Source organism: Dermacentor albipictus, chromosome 10, assembly GCF_038994185.2.
Source record: "Dermacentor albipictus isolate Rhodes 1998 colony chromosome 10, USDA_Dalb.pri_finalv2, whole genome shotgun sequence".
Taxonomy (NCBI): Eukaryota; Metazoa; Arthropoda; class Arachnida; order Ixodida; family Ixodidae; genus Dermacentor; species Dermacentor albipictus.
In genome coordinates this window covers 73950320-73973495 of record NC_091830.1, presented here as the reverse complement: position 1 = coordinate 73973495, position 23176 = coordinate 73950320, and the positions used below count along the sequence as shown (strand labels likewise).

Genomic DNA, 23176 nt, shown 5'->3' with positions numbered 1-23176 from the left:
GCAGCGTCCGCGCAAGAGTTAATCGATCGGTGAATGAATCGAACAATCAAAATAGAGCTCTCGCAGATGTGAGGCAGACTTGGCAACCTATGCACCAAAAAAAGGCGAAGATGAGTTAGCGATTGATCACGACCTACTGATGTCTCACGGGACTTTAGTAAGCTGTTTGGCTAGTTGGCCTGACATGATTTTTGCAAAGGCGAACGCAGAAGCCTTGGGGAAAAAGGAGACGGGGACGGGACAGACGCTGTTAGCGTATTTTATATATTTAAAAAAACTGATTTTTTTTTACATTCTCGGTGACAGCGCATGCGCAATAACGTTCATAGAGGTTTGTCTCTGAAGATATACTTAGTTGCGAGTGAGCGTCTTTCCTGTCCACGTCTTCTTTTTCCAAAACGCTTCTGCATTCCCCTTTGCAAAGATCTTACGGGACTGTTTTGCCACTGCCCAAAGCGGTAGAGTGCGCAGAAGTTTCACAATGGTCTGATACGATTCATTTGCGTTAACAGAGCATTTTCGAACGCCTCGTTAAAGCCGAGCTTGTAGTACTTCTATATTCTCCATTGTGCCTTACGCACTTTCCAGCATGCTACGCCGTCTTTAACGACACGGGCGTCCGGCTGCGGTTCGAGGCCGATGCCCCAGGTTCAACGGCCGTCTCGGTGCCTCGACGAAGGCTATGTTACCGGCTCTAACTTGACTGGCCTTTGATGACGACCACTTCCACCGTATGCCGCCGTGGGTCGAGGACGGGCTTGGAAATCCCATTAAAAAACTTCGCATCAAAATGCTCATTTCTGAATACACGAAATACAGATTTGCTATTTCCGTAGGTCCTTAGTCGTCCTAACTGGGCATGGCTTGAGCGACATTTTTGCGTGAATGTCACACAAGGAAAAGAATTTCCTAGAATTAGTCGAACGAACTCTGAATCGTTTAGTTATCATGCGAATGATGGATACTGCATGCATTTGTATATCTTTGTACTTGGAGCTTCAGAGGTTCTTGTGGCTGCGTTTATTGCGACCTATCTAGGTCTAAATTGGCCAAAATTTCAAAACAAGTTATACTTTTTTTAATGCAGAAAGTAAGACTCTGGAAGCACTCGTAATCGCGGCCATTTGACGCGCTTACGCTTGTCCACGCGTGAGTGCCGTAATGATTTCAATATCGGGCTTTCGTGTTATAGGACCCCTGTCCAAATCCTGTCGTCGTAGGCTTTAACAGTGGTTGATAAATTAATAATGATTAAAAGATTAACTGAATAGTCCTCGAGCGACCAACGTGAACTCTAGGTGTAAGAGCCAGCTGGAAAGAGACGTTGCTAGATCCATGACCGGTCGACTTATCCCTAATGCGGACCCCTTTAGTAGAATTGTAATGTACGGGAAGTTTCTTGAGAACTAGTGTATCTTTTATTCCAATATAAATTATAGGGAAACTTCAAGTAAGTGTTCACCGGCGGCGTCGCCTGAAGTACCGTTATCAAATCCAAATGCTGTATTAACGGGGCCCACACGCCGCAAGCTGAGGGTACGAAAGAGAGCTTGCGAAGGTCATCAGAGATGGACGACGGCTTTATGCACGCCGTCTTCGCCCTGGTCTTGGAGGCCACGTGTAAGCGCGCGCACAGGTGTGCGGGGAGCTGATTGCGCGGTAACGCTATAAAACCCCCGCTAGAAGGGGGGGGGGGCAGCTGAGCGCACGTATTCTATAATTCAGCGCAGCCGTGGCTTCGCATGACGTGACTCGGCGGCATATCTCGGCTGGTGCAAATCTGCGGCAAGTGCAAAGTTTGAGCGATCCCAGATCACTTGTGGCTCTATGTGCGCTGTCTACCCGCGCGTCCATATTTAGATGTCATTACATCGAGCGTAATATTTATTATTTTTGATGGCCTTTACTGATCGAAGCATTCAAAAGTGCGTTGTGCCTCTGTATGAAGACGCCATAACCAATTAGGATAAACAGATAAAATAAAGTGTTGTCAAATTGTGCCTTTCTGTCTTGATTGCTTACGCATTACCCAAGCAGTGGAGAAAGTATGTTCTCCGGACGCCTCCCCTTAAATAAAGTGTTGGTGTGATGCTTATAAGGGTCGTTTTCTTCGCATGGCGCCTGTATTCACGCCACTACAGTTAATGTACAATAAACAGCACAAATTTGTTCACTATCAAGTACTTTTATCAATAGAGTTTGTTTAACTTCATCTACATACAGGCTGCCTTATGTTCGGGTGATTTGATTTTTCTAGGTGTACAGGTGTAGCTGCAGTTACCTAAGAGTACAACAGGCACTGGCATCCCAATGGTAAGGGCATGGAGAGATGCACTCACCCACATGAACGTGCGTATGTTAAGCGAAGCGAGAAATATGAGCAGCCAGACGGCGGCCGAGCAGTACACCAGGTCTCGGCTGAGGGCCCTTGTGCCTTTGTTCAGGATGTGGTTCCTGCGCAAGGGTTCAGTTAAATATGTGATCCAATTTTTTTCTAACTCTCGGAGAATGATCTGTAAGCATGAGAGTATGCGCTGGGCAGTATGAAAAATTGGCTGTACAGATTTCATCATAGATATGCGGCTGTTACTCTTATGGCCGATTTCCTATACTAAGAAACGCTAAATAAATGGAAAAACGATACACGTTAGCGAAACTGAAGTACTAATGTTAGCAATCAAGCACAATAGGCAATAGTTGCCTAAGCAAGGACGTCTAAAATAACTTGCGGTAACCAAGTGATGGTTCAAAATTTGACCATTGTGCAATGGAACGTGTGTGGCTGTCACCGCTTAACATTTACGATGCTGCCAAGATCGATATCTGCTCGCGTGTCAACGTTGCGGTGTCCATATATATTCAGCGGTACTCTTTTGTCAAGTGAATCTCGGGAAGAACGAATGGTGGTAGCTCATTGAAGGGGCACAGAGTGGGGTTGCAAACAATGAAATAGTTTGGAAAGGTAGTATATAGATGGGCAGTTATCTGCTGAACACATCCAAGCCGTCCGATCTAACAGCTCAAGCAATAGAAGCCCTTTATCAAGCGCAACGGCGGCACCCTAATGAGAACCCTCGCACATGTTAGTGGCGCCACCTCGTCTATTTCCGACCGCTAGTTTCAGAGTAGGCATGCAGATATATTACCTAAGCGAATTGGCTGACGGCCGACAACTTGAAAACGGCCGTAGGGATGTCGGCTGGCCACGATAGTGGGCAGTTATAGAAGGTGCATATTTGGGACAAAGTTGTTTGCCAGGTACGTCGGCAAATGACTGGCGAAAATACGTGGAACCGAGGTTGCTTTCGGAACATTCTCCAGGGCCGGCTGTGACAGGGTGGTAGGCGAAGTGCGAACTACGTCCTGCCAAAGTACGTTGCCAACGCACTGTATCAGGTACATTTAAAATAAATTTTGCCGCTTTCAAACCCAGCATGAGGCTTTTTCGCAAGCGCCTAGCTTATGAATATTTGACGTAATAATAATTGTGAGAATTTTCTGGACTGAAAAGTGCGTTTTTTTTCTACTTTATGATCAGAATAATGATTTCTTTCATTGCTTAGTTGATTGCAGTATAGTGCCTTTCCGAAACCAGTGTACCTCTTGATGTACCTACATCCTTTTCTCTTAGATATTATTTTTGCCTATACGTCATTTTGTAGTTCGTGTGATTGTTTTCTTCATCATACATTTTAGCAGCACCAAGCGTTGCCTTTATTGCAAGGCAGATACATCCACGGTGTCATTAAAAGGGAAATTCCCGTTTTGATAACGTGGTTGCAGTGATCGATTTGTTCGAGTGCATGGGCACAGGGTTATGCAGCACAAGTGTGAATTTTGTAAGATAACTGTTTCGAAATAAATTTTCTAATGAATATGATTTCTGCTTTGCCACACATTTCGTACTGTACATGCTGCACAGAAAGAAGGATAGATGCTTGCTTACTATCGGCCAGGAATATACAATTTCATAAGTGTAACACGTAGATGCCAGAAATCCATGTAAGCCCAACGTAAGCTCAGACATAAGCCGACTTACAAATTGTCGTGGGCCATCCCAGTGAAAACTCTTCGTTCGTAGGACATCCTAATCATGGCCCAATGTCCTTGCGCCATTTAGGAGAACAATAGCATCTCCGCCGGACTTGCAGTTTCAGATATCTTGATTGTCTTAAGGATATCGTACATGTACGTGCTTGGCATATCCCACCACGGTTGAACCAAGGTTATCAAATATCGGCCTTTTATGGCATGCACGTGAACGCTTGTCCTCCAATTCAGTCTTTGTTACAAAATTTTGTTTGCTCGCACGTTCGAATTACAATCCAAAGCTATCGCGTCTGAGGCTCGTGTATGCGTCGTACTTTACAAATGTTGTGACGCAATTTACTTTAAACATTTCAATTCAATAGGTCATTTGCGCTTGGCGGAAGGCGTAGCAGTATGCTGCACCCACTGTGGTTTCTAAGTCGCTATGGTGTTGGCCTGCTAAGCACGAGGTCGTGGGATCGAAACCCGGCGACGGCGACCGCATTTCGATGGACGCGAAATGTGAAAACACCTGTGTACTTACTTGCGCGTTAAAGAACACCAAGCGGTCCAAATTATTCGGGAGCCTCCCCCCTCCCCCCCCCCCCCCCCACTAGGGCGTGCGTCCTAATCAGATCGTGGTTTTGGCACGTAAACCCCAATAATTGAAATATGCTGCACTTCTTCACACGTGCGTGCATGTAACGTCTGCACAAAATGTATTCAGATGCGTGGAGAGTGTTCGTTGCATCTGTCACAAAGGGTGAGCTGCGGTCACTGTTCAGAAGTACCTGACATGTCCGCGAAGTGTACGCAGCATGTCCACATGGTGTCATTCGCGGACATACAAGGGATGTCTGCAGGACACGGGAAATGCGGTCAAACGGTGATGTAAGAGACGTGCGCAGGATGTATCGGATTTATTTATTTATTTATTTATTTATTTATTTATTTATTTATTTATTTATTTATTTATTTATTTATTCAAGTACCCCAAAGCCCGATAGCATTACTTAGGGGGGACACAAACGTGAATAAAGGAGGGCAGCGCAACTTCTTAACATGCACAAGTAAGCATCAAAACAAGCTAAATAAATACAGCAATGATTGAGTTCCAACAAAACTAAGTTGCGTATCATCAGTAAAGGCGCAATTAATTAGAACAGCAACTGGAAGCACTTCCGAGATGATTTACAAGTAAGTCGTAACCAGAAATACATCCGATGCAACAACCAAAAATTAGAACTACAAGAAAAGCCTTCAAGAGCACAGCGGGAATGACTTTTTTTAATGTATCTGCAATGCGTAAAGAAGATGCTAAAGGTTTTGAAAGTATCATAAACAAAGACAAGTTTGCATATTCTAAATACATTTCAGACTCTTTACAAATGCGTTACGATCATCAGTGCGAGCGATGTCAGCCGGGTGCTCATTTCACTGACGGATGGCGAGAAGTCGGCGTGAGGGAAAAAAATAAAATATGTAGTTCCGCCGGAAAAGCGAAGCACCGAATGCGACAGCAAATTAGTAGATAGCTGTACGAAGTAAAGGCAGTAGTTCTATCGGCCGTATGAACTTGTCAACATTTACTTACTAAATTAACATAGAATGCGCAAGCGTGACTCAACGAGGACGTAGAATGCAACAGACACACGGAGAGAGCGCTGTCCTTTTGTCTGCTTCCTTCTGCGTCCTTGTTCTGTCGCGCTTACGCATTCAATCATGGGTTCAGATCAACTAACCCGTCAACGTGTTTTAGCTAAATTAAGCAGCACGGTGTCACGCTCGTACAACTAAACATGAAAACACACCGCTCGATGACAACGGAAACTGTCTGTGAAAACGCTGGATTTAGGAATCGCGGCAGCAGCCGTGTGCCAATTGACCTCCGTGCATATGTAGCTTCAACGTGTACAAAAAACATCAAACGCAAAGCACATGCGAAGCCACTGGCACTACGCGCACTCTAAAGAGATCACAGATTGCTTTGAAGATGAGGCCCGCGCGAGCGCGCACTTTAGCCAGGTCGCACATACCGCTTTCAAGACACACGAGCGCCGGCAACGAGTCCCTACGGCGTCTGCAATTCGCGTGGCCAACGCCGTAGTAGACGCCGCGGTTGTGTCCACTCTGTAGGAGCGGCGAGCGAGGCACCGTAGCAGCCGCCGGAGAAGGTCCCTCTTCCCTCGCCTCACCCCTCACACGAGAGGGCACGCATCCGGGCCGCGATCCCTCGCTGGCGCACTCGAGATTGAACCGCGTTCCCCGACGCACTCTCATGCACTTTCACACATATAGAATCTCACGGCGACGGCGACGACAGAAATCCGCCTGGAGTGTCGATATAATTGCTATCCCAAAAATAGACACAAGTTCGGGCGAAGATAGGCTACATGTTAAGCTGATGATCAAGTCGCGCCTACGCACGGTGGGTTAGTCTGATCTGAAGCGTAGTGCGTGATGACTGATTGTAGTAAGTTTTGTGGAAAAAAAGAATGACAGAAGCGTCAACAGTCTGCGTTTTCCGAGAAGAACGACTGTAATTGACGATCTTATTTCTGTTATGAGTGATGTTCGAAGGTAGTTCTTGTGATGAATCTAGCAGCGTTATGTTGCACAGGTTTATTCGAAATTCCGGATCCACATTCCATTTCAGAGCGTACCGAAGGGGCGTAAGCAAGAAGTTCAGTGGCGAGGTTAGCTAAACGCAAGTTGCGTGGACAAGCGTTTTAGATTCTTTGCTAACTATGGCATCTATATGAATGCTCCATTACAAATGTAACGAAAAATGGGCGTCCATATAATTTACGGAGCGTGCTGAGCTGCTGAGGACCGACCGTGTAGAAATTCATGCTTATTGACAAAAAGTTTACACCCTTTGGAGTGCCCCTTCTGATAACGCGCGCGCCGTTCGTTACTGGAAATTTCCGGGCTCTCAGCGATAAAGAAAGGAAACGCATCAAGGCAGATGACGATAATCGTTGTGCGGCAGAAGGGGCACGTCAAAGGGTGTAAACTGTTCTTAGAGTGTAGTTCAGTACTTCTGCTAGATTTCTTTTTTTCACGAGTATAGTTCGACGGCTGATTTCGGGCAACATTATTGCAAAAAGGCCGACCCATGTTCGAATAGATACTGCATTTCATTTCGGTTCACAATTTCAGAGCAGCGTGCCAACAGAGAGTGCGGCACTTACGTGTAGTACTGCTCGGCGGACGACTGGTTGGCGAGAACGCACCCATGCAGGCGGCTGAAGTAGTACTCGTAGATGACGAGCACGACGCGTCCGTGGTAGAGCATGGGAACCGCGTGTAGCCGGTTCTCGTCAGTCAGGTTGAGCGCCGCGTTGTCAGCCACCACGCTCTCCAGCGCGGGCTCGCACAGACGCTGGGTGAGTGCGCAACTTATCGCAAACAACGCCACACGAACATACTGTACGCTTATGTAACAGCAGCTGCGGAAGATCAAAGAAGTTTGCTGTAGCTTTCAAACGTCTTAGGTTGTCGCGCTATTGCGGGGGGCGTCCAGGCAACCGGCCGTGCATTTTGCCTGTTCTGGTAATACTTTCTTACGGCGCAAAATACGAACGCCAACAGCGCAGAGTTTGCTGTGAGACATATCTAAAGGTAGCACAGCGCTCACTATCACCCAGTGGTCAACAGACGCAGATGCGCACAACAGGCCAGCCAGCTGGTTGCGAGGATACCCGTCGTGCAGCGATAGTTTCGCTTTCCTTTTATTTTCACATTATACTAGGTTCTGGGTTTGCACGTGCCAAGATCACGATATGAGTACGTGTCATGTCGTAGTGGGGGACACCAGACTGATTTTGAGTGTACCTAGGTGTCTTCAACGGGCACCCAATTTACCGTTAACAAGGGCGTTTCATTTTTTTTTTCCGCTCCCATCGAAATACGGCTGCCGCAACTGGGATGCCATCCCTCGCTCTCGGGCTCAGCGGCGCAACGCCAAGGTCACTAGGCCACCACGGCAGGTAGTCAGGCTCACAGTTCAGATTTTACGTTCGCGCAGTTTGTGCGACGCATGCGAGCGTAATTTCGCCCTCTTTTTGCGATAGCCACGCACTATCACTGCTTGACAAAGGGAAAATCAGACATCCTCCCATTCGTAGCAGTTGCTACAAAGGAAACCCATACTAGTTCCTCGAAAGAAGAGATGGTAGAGCGGCTGCCCCGGAAATGCGGTGGTCCCGGGTTCGAGTCCCGGACCAGGACGAATTTTTCTTCAACTCTGAGGCTTTTCTTTCGAGGAACCCGCATGCGTTTTCTCTGTAGCAATTGCTACGAACGGGTGGATGTCTGATTTTCCCTTTATCAATTACTTCTCTCCACCTTGCGGGTTTCCGCAGAACTACTTCGTCAGACTATCACTGCTTCGTACGTAGCTCTACGCCAACTTGGTGCGTCTTTTCTACGAAACGTCGTTTTAACACCTATTTTTTTTTTCGTTGTCCTACGTGTTATAAAAAGCCTCACATTATCTAATTCGGTGAGACGAAAATGACTATGTACCCAAACCTCACGAACCTCAAATGAGTTTGAAGTCCTTGAAGAATACTTTGTATTCCCGCCCTAGCCCCTGCCCGCCTCAAAATAAAATATACACTAATACAATATTGTTCTTTCACGTACTGGGTGCTTTTCTGTAGACTGCCCAAAATTCCTAAAGTAGAGACCTCCAGATAAGGAAGCCTTAGTTTAGAAAGCAGATTATCGGGACTGACGGACGTCAGGCAATGGGCTATGGTTAAACTGCCTTGCTAATTAGTTAAATGCAAATTAATCTAATTTACAGAGTGCAGCTGCTACTGACAATGCCAAGTTTGCAGCTACTGATGAGTTGACCTCACTAGTTTTGAAATAGCGCGTCTCCTTGGGCCGTGCAGCAGAATAGGTTTTCTCGTTTTTCACTGGGTAACTGAACCTGGGCACTTCAGGAGGAGCGCAAGAAGCCTGAGACGCTGACGTCTGACTTTTCCCGGTTTAGGCTACGCAAACGGACCAATCTTGTTTCGACGTAGTGCTTGCGTCTCATGGCGTCACCACGGTTTCACTCTGACGTCGGCACTCCAGAACATTGGCCATCATATATAATTCTCAGGCAAGATATTAACTACATAGTCACGAAGAGCACAACCTTCACAAGCGGGACCAAACAGCAATGCGCTATGCCTCGTTTTGGCGTATCGACAGAGTGATGAGTGAAGCGCCTCCACTAGTCAGAATCAAATTAAAACAAATGATAGGTCAGTTTGCGCGGCGCCGACGCACACTCTGGAAGAGGTGCATACTGGGGGACCTCAGAAGACGTCAACAGCTGACCTTGCTCCTGCATGCAGTTTCCTGCGCTCCTCAAGCGCTGGCTTCAAGTTTCTCATAAAAAAAAAGGAAGAGAAAGTTCCTCCTGCTGCAGGGTCAAGAAGGATGACTTCTAGCACAACTTAAAAACTGAAATTAGCCCACCTCGTCAGTAGCTACGAACGCTAAATGGTCAATAGTCCCGTAGCTGTGCTAAATATAGATCATTTAGTGCATTTAGGAAAGTAGCGACAAAATTAAAATACGTACCCTGTTTCGTGGCATGTGCCGCTTGCCATAACCACTCTTCTAAAAATTCGCAATGTTATTCGCATCGTCAGGATTTTCTGTAAGCCTTCGGAAAAGCTCACGGCATCCAAACTGCACTATTCTCAGGATCGACCCACGAAGGAGGCTAAAGAAAGGTAATAAATTGACATACCGAATATAAAAAGCGGTGGTAACTGGCCAAGGAATTCAGCAAACTCGAAAGATCAGACATGATCAAATTCAGTATTTCTGTGTGCTATAGGTTGCCCCATCTAACTTTAGCCAAGCTATTCTCCGAAAAAAAAAACGCATTAAAAAACTTGATGCAAGATACGACTTTCAGGCCTGCGGTTTTTAGTCATCAGGCGTATGATGACGGAACACCGTAGGTCTTAAGATCGTACCTTGCAGTGTTTTTTGTAATCTTTCTTTTTTCGTGGGACAGCTTGGCTAACATTAGCTCGGGCATACGGTATGCTGCAGACAAAAAGCTATTTAAACGGCTAGATGCGGTGATGACAAGAAGGTATCCTATATTCATTGTGGTGTTTAGGGGATGTAAGTCTAGCAGTCTAGCAGGTGCGATCCAAATAGGCTATCGGAAATCGTGGAGATTTATTCAGACCGTAAAAATGATTCAATGATTCGACGTGGCGACAAAGAGAGGGAGAATTTGAAGATGGCAAATATTCGAAGAAGGGGAAGTATAACCCCACGTAAAAGTTTCAACTATCCCCAATAAATAAAACAATACTGAAATGGAACTAGCAGCGTCTTTCAAATCACTTGGCGCATACTTCTCGGAAGCAATGTCATGGAAATGCAAAGCAAATCGCTTTACAAATTGTCTAGAGTAACTGGTAGTATGCTTCGTCATTGTAATTGTCTTCGTACATTCGTTAATATGCTTTTATGTAATGCAATGTCTTTGCCTTGAGTTCAGTACGGAATTCTTGCCTGGAGAACGACTTCTGTAGAGAACATGCATAAACTGACAGTACTCCGAACAAGAGCAATACAACTTGTCTACCCAGCACCATATCTCTGTGACACCACTCCTTTGTTTCCTAAGCTTAACGCTATAATGTTGAATGCTTCTACAGAGACAGGCTTTCGCGCTTACGTAGAATGGGAAAAATTAAGAATGATGACGCATTAAAAACACTGGCATACTTACAGCAGCATATTTCTTTTTATAAAGTACGTCAGCTAGAGCCTTAGAATGCTAACAAAAGCAGAACTAACGACGGAGAGCAAATGCTTCTTTTCCTTCCACGACACTGTGAAATCTAATACACAATGAAAATGGTCTCATTGTCTCAATGTATCTATTCCGCCTCTTAAATAGCCACGCGATATACTTGTGTGATGGCGTTTGCTGCCGAGATAAGTTCGTGTTCTTTTTCTTTCTTTGTTTCGTCACTATGCCATTTTTTTCTATTACAGCTGTGCGATATCTTCCCACGATAACTTTATTATTTCTGGCCGTGGTTTTTCTTTCTTTTAGTATTAGAATGCATTATGAATAACGTCTGCTTTTGCTTAGCCGCTATGAAGCTGCCCTGTGTGAGGTGGCCAGGTTCCCCTTAAACTACTAGTTGGCTGGCCATCCTCGCAACCCTATTGTTGTAGAGTAACCGCAACTCAATTCAAGGATACCTAGTCGAAGTGGCGATAAATAAAAATTCGCAATTTCGTCCGAAAGGCGAAGCATCGATTGCGATAGCAAATTAGTACACGTATACGCAGTATAGTAGTGTTATCGGGCGTATAAACTTAGAAACATTCGCTTAATAACTGAAATAACAAGCATGGTATCAGCGCGCACAAGCAAACATTAACACGTGACATTCGATGAGCGTGGACACTCGCTGTCAAAACGCTGCAAGCGTGGCAACAGTGGCGAGCCAAGTGACCCTAGTGCGGTCTATCGCTTCAACGCAAAAGCGGCGAGGACACAGCGCGCACAAAGGTATGAGCCGCCTGCAGATCCCTGTCAAGATAGGGTGCGAGCGACCTTCAGCGGCTGTGCAAAGTACGCACTTGTTGGCGGAGTTGAAGCCGCCCCCCCTCCCTTCCTTCCACGCTGCCTCCCCGCTTTCCTCCATACGTGGAGCGCTAGACTGAGCCGCAATCGTCGGTTCCCCTTGCGCCGGGTCGCAAAATGAGTAGCTGCTGCAGCAGCACAACGCCGTCCTCCATCCCTCGCTCCCTCCCATCCCACCACGGCCTTTCGCGCGACGAAAGACGGCGCGTTTGCTCTCCGCTTTCTTCCTTCGCGCGCGCTAGATTGTGCCGCGGTCGTCGGCTTCTGTCGCGTGCTTTCACTTGCACATACCGCATACGACGCGCGGCGACGTCGTTACAACAATTCGACTTCATGCAGAACATCACGACAACGGCAAAAATGCACCTGAAATTTTCATGTAGTGACTATCGCAATAAAATGCGCGCCTTTCTTCTCTGCAGACATATCTCTGCACATATCACATTTAGAAGTCTCTTGAAGTCTGCTAGGAAAGAGCAGATCAACTAAAGGAAGCTCACTATGCCCGGGGAGCGAACGTAGCAGGTTGCCAGATCGGCGCCCCAGCCGGCGTCGCAGGTCATCCAGGGCATGCGCGGCGTGAACGAGCCCACCCAGTAGAGCATGCCCTGCGTGAGCACCAGTCCGGCGTCCATGACGCGCATGGCGGCCAGCGTGCACATGCTCAGCCCGAGTCCCTTGGACAGCGGGAAGCAGGCGAACACGTGCAGGGGCCCGCACGAGCTGAACTGGCCCATGACCGCCTCGAGCAGATACAGCGGCTGGCCCACGACCGCCATGAAGAACACGTACAGAATCAGGTAGGCGCCTGCAACGAGTCGCGCACACTTCCGATGCACACGAAACGGAAAATTCGCATCCGGCCTAATGCAAGCACGACTCTACGAATAGTTCTGCATAGTCGCAAAAACCTGAAAAAGAAAATAAAACGCTGGTTACGAGGTACGAGCCGAGCTCCATGTGCACGTCGATTCTCCGAGATCGTACGAGTTCCTTGTAACAACGAATATGTTCTTTTTGTTTTCGTGGGTAGGCCGGTATGTTCGGTCACACAGCCTGCATACGAATAGCAAAGTTTCGGACTGCTGTTGTGACGTAATAAAGCGAGCACTGAATTGCTTTTGTGTTTGTTAAATGCCAGTTTACCACCTCTAAAGCATAGGAAGGTTGCTAGCAAGACTGACAGCGCCCTAAATAATTCCACCTTTAGCTTTTCTATGGCCCGTTTAGGCTTCGATTGCGTTGTGTCCGGACGCTATGATGCAGAAAGTAGTCACACGACAGCAGGACATTGAGCTTTGGCGGTCGCTTTGGTGTGCTCAGTCGTTCGCTACGCTTCTAGATCGTCGTTCACAACGGGTCGCAGCATAAGTGACCTAACTAGATAGATCGAGTGTCAGAACTTCGCGATGTCCTGTTCCCGGGTGATTACATATTGCGCCATCATATCACGACGAAGTACCGCCTGGGAAATGAAACCGGGACCATATCATTTGAGCCTAGTGTCTTTACTTGCACAATTGCTTAATTCCCAAAAATTTACGGTTCCGTTGCTACGCAATCCGTAGATGCGAAGTGGTCTAAATCCACACATCTTAAAATGAAATGCACGGTTTATCCACCTATAATTCACTACAAGATGCTTGCCCAGAAGCTGTTCTCTCTCCTCCTCAAACGAATTCGCAGATAGGTCCGCTCACCGAATCCGTTGGTGTAGATGGCGTACGGGAAAGCGTACACGTTACCCAGTCCCACGGTGGCCGTGAAGAAGAGCAGGAACAAGTCCGTCTTTTCTGCCCACTCAGCGCGGTCTAGCTCCACCATGGCTACGTGTGCACTGTGGTACGACTGCTGCAGCTAGCGGAGACGGCGAGTGATATCAGCCGGGCGCACTACGGCTTTCTGGAAAACGAATGGCAATGAAGAGTACAAATCATAGGTCGGCATACTCGCTTATAGTACGCTGCCGCACGATCGCCCCACAGATTTCACAGGCGTGAGATATAGCGTGAGCGAGTCGCTAACGGCGGGAGCAGACGCGAGGATGGATGGGGTGAGTGCCGGTGAAATTGAGTAGGCAGGAGTATGAACAGGAGTCAGTGTCAGTTTGCGTAAGCTTTAACAACTGTCCTTTACGGTCGTATTGAGTGGACGTGGGCGTGAACGCGAAAGAGAGCACTTACGTGAGTACCAGTGAGTGGAGTGGGCGCGTTTGAGTGCGACGGTGTGCTGGTAAGTAAAAGTGGAAGTGTCGATAAGCATGAGTGAATGTTGCGGTGTATTAATGTGTGTGGGTAGTAAAGCGAGGGAGCATGAGTGTGAGTGTGCATGAGTGTGAGGGAGTTGTGAACGTTGTTAGTGAGTGAATACGAGAGAGTATATGCTAACTGAACTGAATGCTGCTGAACTGACGCTGCTGGAATGCGTGACCACGCTCTCGGGATCGCTTAACCACGAAAACCCTCAATGCATTCGTCATGAACGTGTTGTATGAAATATTCTCTAGCATTGAGCACGGCTATGCACGCCGCAGCTTTTTGAGTTCTTTGCACAGCTTCAGCATTCTGGTAGACCACCGCGTCATGAGATACATTGTTACTCGCTCTAGCTCTCTCACGGCTAGGCGATTCTAAGCAATGCGAATGCTCCGGAAGAAAAACTAATTAACAGCTGGGAGGATTCTCGCCGTGGCAGTACGCTTCGAGAATGACTAGATTCCAAGAAGCACAATATAGATATGGTCTGTCATATAAAGAAATTGTTCGTTTCGACTGCTAGAACATGGGATTCGAGAAAAATCAAGAGCAAGAGGTATATGACCTGGTATGAAAGCGAGCCTGCACCAGCCCAAAGCGCGTTTCTAAGGAGGTAACGCCTGCAAAAGCAACCACAAAAATAAACTGCGCCAGCGACTGTTTTTACAAGCGGAATCCATTCAGAAGGGCTAGGTGGTCAGACATGTTGACTGGAAAACGAAGCACAAATAAATTACTCAGACACATAGGCTTTGTGTCCCTGTGCAATTTGTTCGCGCTTATTTTACCAGAACCTATTCATCCACGTGAGAGAGGCGACCACAAACTCTACAATTACGCATATATATACATAAGGCAGCTTTTTGTGTGACGATTACACGCAAAAAACAAAATTGTGTGGTGATAAAAAAAACATCCAGAAACAGTCGACGATGATTGTTAACTTAAGCTAATTATCTGACGTTCTTAGAAAGCTACCCGCGTCATGGAACATCATGGCAGTCCTATACAGTGGTGCCACAGTCAGCCGGACACAGTCAGCCGAACGAATTCTGCCACAGGGGCATCTCAAATTTAGTGCTGCGATGGAACAAATGTCTCAACCAGTGTGCGGACTATGTGGAAAAAATAGTGTAAGTTGAATAATATATTACATATATTTGTAATTACCTGTACGTACCTTATCTCGGCTGATAAACAATGGGGACAAGGACTTCCTGATTCGCCCTCTAGGTAGCATTTGTTGCTTCATTGTGTAATTCCATAAGGAAGTGAGCCAATAACCAGCATATTTGTAGCAGTACGTAGCATAGGTGGCTGCACACATGAGACAATTCATTGTGCATGTTGTATAAAGCGGCAGTACAGCCGGCGTGGAAGGTTTGTGGTCGCCACCGATGCTTCTATGAGCTGTATAGGGGTGCTGCCTGTGTCGGGGACGGGATTGCGACGCGATAATCAAGGCACTTCATTTTGGGATGGTCAAGAAAGTAGACATGTCTCTTTTTCGCCCGCGGAGTGCGAGCTACGTTAACATTCGACATCGTGCCAGAGGCGGCCGAATAAACGCCTACATTGTGCTTCATCTGCAGAAGAAGAAACCGCGACCAGCGAGCATGACTTCCAATTCCAAGTGTCTTGGTATTTCTCTTTTGCAACCCGACGCGTTCGGCTTCGCCAACGCAACGTCTTGGTCAACGTGAAAAACACGTTATGCAGACTGTCCTTGGAGTTTGCCATGCTTCCGCCGTAGTATAAGTACGCTCACTTTTATAGTGTATGGGCCCCGAAAGTCATCCCCTGCTCAGTACTTTCTAACTTTCTGCGGATGAACTGCTATCCTACAAAACCGTCGTTCAGCGTTTCACGGAGCACTTTGTTCACGCGGCTAACGAGCTCTATGCAACTTCTCGCTTTCACAAGCGTACTCAAGAATCGGCCGAAAGCGTTGACGCTTACAACACGGAACAGTGCAGATTAGTCAAGCATTGCAACTACCCTTCGACCCATCTCGTGTGGGACAAATTTGTAGTAGGCTTAAGAGACGCTCGTCATTCGGATCAGCTGCGCCGTAACTCCGAGTAGACGCTAAAAAATGCTGGGACCCAAGCGCGCGAACGGGAAGAAGCCGAGAAAGAACGACCCACAAAAGTAACAGTGGAAGGTCGCACATCAGTTCAACCAGGCGCAGCCAAATTTTTGCACAGTCCCTCGACACTCGGATGCCAGTCAGCGAGACGCGCCGCCCAGGATAGAAGGCGCCGGCGGCGCTACTTGATGATCTGCGGGCGTTCGCTGCCTCCACGCTGAGAATGCCCAGCACGTGCGTCGCTCTGTAATCACGGTCGAAAGAAAGGTCAGTTCGCTGAGGTACGTTCTTACAGCAAAACAGAGCCGACCGACCTGGCTACCATCTGCCTGGATACTGTCGTAGTGCCTGAGAACGCCAAGTACGTGGACGTCACAGCAGACAATTAAACTGCTATTTCAATGTTGCCTCTGGTGCGGAAGTCTCGGCTGTGGCAGGTGGTTTGCCTACAGTGCCTCCGCAGCTCGTTAAACTGGACAACCTGTTGAGAGGTCAAGGAGGTCAACCACTTCGAGGAATTGGATCGTACGTCGCCCGGATCATCTGGCAAGAGAAAACGAGTGCCTACCGGCTGTATGTGGTACAGTTCCTTTCTACTCCACTACTAGGTTTACCACTGCTCCAAGCGCTCGAGGTCGTCAGATTCCTTGGAGGCGTAGAGACCCCTCGACCACAGCACCATGCGGAAGTGTTGAAAGGCCTTGGCATGCTGAAAGATGAGTACCAGATCAGGCTTAAGCCTGGTGCCGTACTTTTATCAATCCCTATCCCATGACAAGGTATTGTTCGACAGGAACTGCACAGGATGGAAGCCGAAGGACTCATTCGTGGATCTGGTAAACCGACTTCTTGGCGGGCGGGACTTGTAGTAGTTCCAAAGTCCTCAGGTGGTTACCAACTTTGCATCGATCTGACTCGTTTGAGTGCAGCTGTGCTCCAGCAGCGCCACATTTCCACCCATTGACCATGATCTCGGTCTTCTAGGCGACTCAAAAGTTTGTCTGAAGCTGAATGCTATAGCCAGATTTTACCTGGTCAAGCTCGCTACAAAATCTCAGGAGCTAACGACTTTCGTCACACCTTTTGGCAGATACTGCTTTTGTCGCCTGCCATTGGTTATGAAATCGACAGAATATTTTCAATAACACATGGAACTAATCCTTGATGATCAAGAAGGTGTAATAATATACTAGACGACATCCTTGTCTTCAGTCGTGACAAAAAAGGGCATGATGTCCGCTTGGAGCACGTCATCTTCCGCCTTTCGAAAGCCGGTGTAACTATCAACCAACATAAGTGCCGCTTTGGTTTGTACGAAGTATCTTTGCTGGAAGTGGTCGTCTAAGCTGATGGCATGAAACTATCAAGACATTTGAAGCTCCCAAGGACATTGACGAACTTCGTCGAATTTTCGGAATGGTGAACCATCTAGCAAGGTTTCCACTGGGTATTCCGAGGTTAAATCTCCCCTGCGGGCTCTTAGGGAAAAAAACAGCCTAGGCATGGCTACCGGACCAAGAGTCAACTTTCATCAAAATCAAACTGTTAGTGTCAGAGAGGTGTATGGCGAAGTACAAGTCTTCCTATGCCACAAGAATTTCGGTTAACACCTGTTCTTGTGGGCTAAGAACTGCCTTACTTCAAACGCAGCTCTCAGGAGAACGTTGACCAGTAGCGTTTGCTTCTAGCTCCATGATATCCACCAAACAACCGTATAGTCAGACAGACAAAGAAGCTCTAGCGGCGACATGGGCAATACGGATATTCGACGAGTTCGCACGTGGTATTAATTTCGTTGTGAAAACGTACCATCAACGAATAGTTGCACTGTTGAGCAAAATGGAATTTAATATTGCTGCCTTCTTGTATCCAAATAGTGTGCCCCAAACTTACGCAATACCAGTTCACCATGCAGTCTGTTCCAAGGAAAATACTAGAAACTGTGGACGCTCTCTCGAAGATACCACCCAAGGTTTCGTCTCCCCTGGACACGGTGGAATTATTTGCAACGGAAGTTATCAACTTTGCCGTTGACTCCGCAAGACATTGAGAGAGCCCGAAGCATGGATGGGTAGTGCACGTCCCGAATAACATATGCCCCGCAGGCTTGGTCTCAGAAGAAGCTGCTATTGCACTTAATCAAGTGTGCTGCCATAGCTAATGAAACCACAATCTGTGATGCGCTTCTGCTCAAACGGCCATGCAAAGTGGTTCCCACTTCTTTGAGACCTACAGTCCTAAATTCACTGCACGATAGTCATCAAGATGTATACCCGTGCGAAGCGAAAGCCAGAGATCCGGTATGTTGGCCGGGAACTTCAAGAAACACAGAGTCCATAGTGGCCAGATGCGAGCAGTGTGCATATAGTCGCATCAATCCAGCACACCTACTTATTTCCTCGCCTTTCCCGAGTCACCCATGGGAAGTCCTTGGTGTGGACCTCTTCCACAGCAAAGGACAAGCAAATTTGCTTCTTACGAATTACCACTCTGGCTTCCCCGGAGTTATTACCCTTCGATCGTCAACAGCTTCTACGGTCGTCGATGTACTTAAGAGCATATTTGCTCGGCATGGTATTTCGGTAGTAGTGGAATCGGATAATGTTGCAATGATTTTCCTCTCATATACTTAAAAGGTTTGCCAAAAGCTGTGGTTTTACACTCGTGACCAGCAGCCCGCGCTTTTATCAGCCGAACGAAGTGGCTGAAAGGATGGTCCGCACAGTGAAGGAAGGGCTTGATGAATCTACTGACACACAGCTGGCTTTTCTAGGCTATAGGTACACACTGAGTGAAAGACTTCAGCCCTACACAACTCCGATTGGCAGACAACTCGGGCCTCGCATTCCGAAAATTAAACAGTTGCTGCAACAAGCTTGGCCTGCTAGAGACACCGTGGTAACAAGAGATGCAACTTACAATACGAAAAGTGAGTCCAACTTTAACAAGCGTCATCGAGTTCAGCCGCTCCCTACACTAGAAACAGGAGAACGAGCCTGGGCACGCCCTGAAAGAGTTCGAGCTACTGTGTTGAGTGGGGGCCAAGGACATCGCTTTTACGTCGTGGAGGCAGATCATGGCACAACCCTGAAGCGTAACCGGCGTCACCTGTCGGGGTTCCCACAGGACAACCAGACGGACCCTGAATCGACTACAGACACAACGCTGGTTGCTTCATCTGCAAGTTTCAAAGCGGAAACTCCAGGCTCTGCATCGACCAGACTACCAAAGACCGTGTTATGGAAACATGGAGTGGCCGCCGCGTTGTTCCACCTCTGCGTTTGAACTTTTAAATGGTGCTACAAAGGCTACAAGTTCTCAAAGGAAGGAAGTGTTGTGGTCACCACCTCCGCTTCTATGAGCTGTCTGGCGTCGTGGCCTGCGCAGGGGCCGTGACTGCGACGCGAAAATAACGAGACTTCACGTTGCGACGTTCGAGGGGGCAGACGCGCTTCTTCGCATGTGGCGTGCGAGCCACTTCAACATTCGACAGAAGGCAACGGCTGTCCTCAACCCACCGCGGTAGCCCAGTGGTTATGGCCTAACGCTGCTGAGCTCGAGGTCGACGATTCATTCCCGGATGCCATGACCACCTTTTCTCCTTCACGAGCGCTCCGCCAAAGCATCCTAACCTGCAGCGCTCTCGAGCGACGTCACGTGCATTACAAAGAGCTATAGGTCATAATTGGCGCTGGGAGACGAACCCCTGCCGCAAATTGGTTACGCGGGAGCACGTGCTATTTTCATCATCGACTTTGAAGCGGCGGTGAAAGCCTGGCGCCCATTTAAACGTGCGAAATCGACAAAGAAAACCACTATTCCCTGTGAACATTTAGAGCCGTGCGTGGTATAAATTAAGGCCGGCCTGTCCAAAGCACGATAAGGCTTCGCTGAGTCGTGAAGCCGGCCGGATAACGCGATTTTAGTCATGACGACATTCATGGCCTCACATAAATTGCCAGCAAATTCCTGGCCCCATGGTTTCGGATGATAACATGAAATGCGACACCAATATTCTTCCCAATCTTCAATCACCATGTGCGACACCACAAATCGCCTGAGAGTTTATCACGAAGTGACAAATGGAGCTTCCGCCAGGGCTACCTTACGTGGCGGTTCCCGTTTTAGGGCCACGGCATCTCCATTGCAATAACTTTGCTTGTTTGCTAAGTATTCACACTAGTACAACTGTACACGGCATTAACCTACGCATTCAGTCATCATCGGCGAGTGTGCAAGTGAAGAAAGTGACCACGATCTAGCTCCGTAGGTGCCTCAATTTGGCGTCGCTCAAGATAGCCGGTAGTTGTCAGCTAACATTCCCAAGAAAAGGCTATGAAATTCCTGCCGATAGCTTTAAGTGCCCATAGAATATCCAGGCACAGCCACGCTAACGTGCTGCATTGTGCTGTGACTACGCCGAACCCTCTGCTTAACTCGAGACCTCGAGCATCGCTTATGAGGAAATACTCGCCGAAGCGACAGTGGCTGCCGTATAAAAATTCGTTTCACCTCATTAGCTCATCGCGCTTGCGTTGCCCATTTCGAATGGAATGAGGCGCACGACGTTCGCTCACCTTAACAGCCAAGTGCCAACGGTCCGTGTGACGAATGCTGGGAACTGCCGTTCTTCTTCGTTCTTCTTCTTTGAATGCACTAGCACAGGCGCACACAAGCGCGTGATAGAGGCCCACGCTGGTGTGGACACTGCACTGCTTTTATAGATGCATTAAAATGCGCAAGAAGAAATAGGACATTATTGTGCTGCCTAAATGATTGTGCAGAAATATGTCTTTTTCAGCTGGGGCGCCCTCTAGGAGACGGACATGAAAATGAAGGTGGGCCTGAAAAATTCACCGACGGTCACGATACTCCCTAATGCGAAATTCGAGCGCAGCTCTTTACGTGATTTCATTTCGCGACATATCGGATGGCGCGGGCTATCGGCCTCGTACGGCACCTTGCAAACGGAGCTAAGTGTGGCGCCACTGTCTCGCTAATCTGGAGATCGCGGGAGCCAGCCTGTGGGGCCACCGCTTGGGTGACGCGTGGGCGCGATTCACGCAAGCCTCCGCCTACAGCGCCCTCAGACGACGCGCACCACCTCTGGCGCCATCTCGTAGCCAACGGCGCCCGCACTGCGCTTTTCTTCTCACGCTGTCGCCATTCTCTCCTCTGCTTTCCGCCTCATGGTTCCGCTGCACCACCCTCTCCACTTTCATCCTCGTGCCTCCTCATTCTCGCCGCTTTTTTTTCATCCGCCGCTGTGATCGTTGACTCAGTTACGCGGGCAACGCCGACGCTTGCCGCAGGAAGGGGCGCCTAAGAGCTACGCTGTACAAGCATTTTTACAGGTATGCACATCCAGCCCACATGTTCGATTCTATGTGATGCGAAGCTTTCGCGTAATAGTTAATGAAATGCCTTCATAACAAATGCAATGCGTAAAATCTTTTTATCCTCATTTGGCAACATGTAATCTCATGCAACGTTTATTTTTATACGCTCTGCTGGTCACTACGATAATCTCATGATATGTTTGTTTAGGCGCTACACCATTAACAGTCTATGCCGCAATGATACCAATTTACACTGTGATGCGTTAATGCAGCGATGTAGCGCAGACAAAGGCAATGTTTTATGTTGGCAGAGGAGAAAATGGTGAGCAGTGATGGATGCCGACATAAGTTTGACGCAGGAAGCAGGCCGTAAGGTTCACTACCATTTTTTTAAACTTCAGTCATGCATAGAGCGAGCGCACACTCTCTACCATGCACATGACCGTGCAGTTAATTGCACGAAACCTGCGACATAAATGAAAAATCTTGGACCGGCAAAATATTAACAATAGTAATAAACAAGTAAATAAATATCCGGGACTGCGTGCGCGAAAGAAAGAAAACAGGAGGATCTTAATCAAGTTGCAGTAGTTCTATAAAAGTGCAGAGTGCGAAAGTTAAAGCTCAACGTAATATATCACGTGATTATTATTATTATTATTACAAGCTTTTTTTTACTGAGGAGGTAATAATAATTCAATTGAATGCACTGCTGCAACGGAACTACATGGGACGTTATGAAGTGTGCTGAAGGACCAAAAATAGAATACACTCACTGGCTCCAAGTAATTTGCGGTGTTTACGATTAGTATGGGTACGTGGACACAGAGGTACATTTATGAATGAAATGGCAGACAGTTTGGCCAAGGCTTCCATTGCAGGGTCTGTGTTTACCCGTCTTCCAACGACTGGTTATATCACGTTTGTCAGGTTTTGAAGATACACCCTTTTGGCGTCAAAGTCAAATTTAAGGGCATCCACGGAACCGTACCGCTTACAATTCCCTTGGAGCAGGAAATGATGCAAAACAACAGAGACAGAATTAACATCAACGAGACTTCGATGTCGAGTCCCTCCCCTAAATTTATATATGCACCGATCTCCTCTGGAAATTTCCCCTTTGTGTCACTTTTCCAACGCATTAGAAACAATGAAACATTACTTAATGGACTACCGATGTTTTTCCTCCCTGAGAAAAAGGACATTGCAAATTACAATGCGACAGCTCATCTTGCCGTTGAACTCTCCGGTGCTGCTGTCCTTCGGAGCTTCTGTGCTTGGACATTCATACGGGGATGTATTCATGGCCATAGAGAAATTCATTGTTGAATCAAACCTATTTCGCTGTTAATAGTGTTATTAATTTCATTTTTCTCCTATTGCCTCATTTAAAAAATTTATACACACTGTCTTTCTTTTTCAGCGTTCAATTAGAATGACTCTTTACTGAATCGTATTGTATATTGCCCGCTGTAATTTATTCATCAAAATTATGGATTTCTGAATCGATCCACTTAGCACATGTGTCAAATCTGCCCGACACTTGGTCAATCCCCATGAGTAGGTATGTGCCAAATACTTTAACGTCATCATCATCTTCTTCGTCATCGTGCAAGGTCGTTCTATTTCATCCCTTGCGCTAACACCAATGGTAACAATTAATGGTAAAAGGCAATGCGCAATTAGAGTTAATTGCTTCCCAGAGTATGTACGCCATAGCTCTGCAAAAAAAAAGTGAGAATTTGCCGGCAGCAAGAAAAAGCTAATAAGTATGCGGGTAAATTGCCCTTTTAAAAGCCCGAGGTATTCGGAGGGCTCCGGCAGCCACACT

General features: G+C 47.3%; 1 protein-coding gene across 3 annotated transcripts in view; it reads right to left on the bottom strand.

The window, feature by feature from the left end:
• LOC135898945 (sodium-dependent nutrient amino acid transporter 1-like) overlaps positions 1-20722 on the bottom strand; it is a 64475-nt gene extending 43753 nt beyond the window's left edge. The window contains exons 1-5 of one of the 3 annotated variants that reach the window (XM_065428218.1): positions 20584-20720; positions 13363-13564; positions 12163-12470; positions 7224-7414; positions 2340-2454 (exon numbers count right to left, since the gene is read on the bottom strand). In XM_065428218.1, coding sequence (XP_065284290.1) covers positions 2340-2454; positions 7224-7414; positions 12163-12470; positions 13363-13486 — 738 coding nt within the window. In that variant the 5' untranslated portion in view covers positions 13487-13564; positions 20584-20720. Of the gene's footprint in view, positions 1-2339; positions 2455-7223; positions 7415-12162; positions 12471-13362; positions 13565-20583 lie in introns of all 3 variants that reach the window. The other 2 variants (XM_065428224.1, XM_065428222.1) reach the window with 2 other exon arrangements.
• Positions 20723-23176: the final 2454 nt, after the last annotated feature.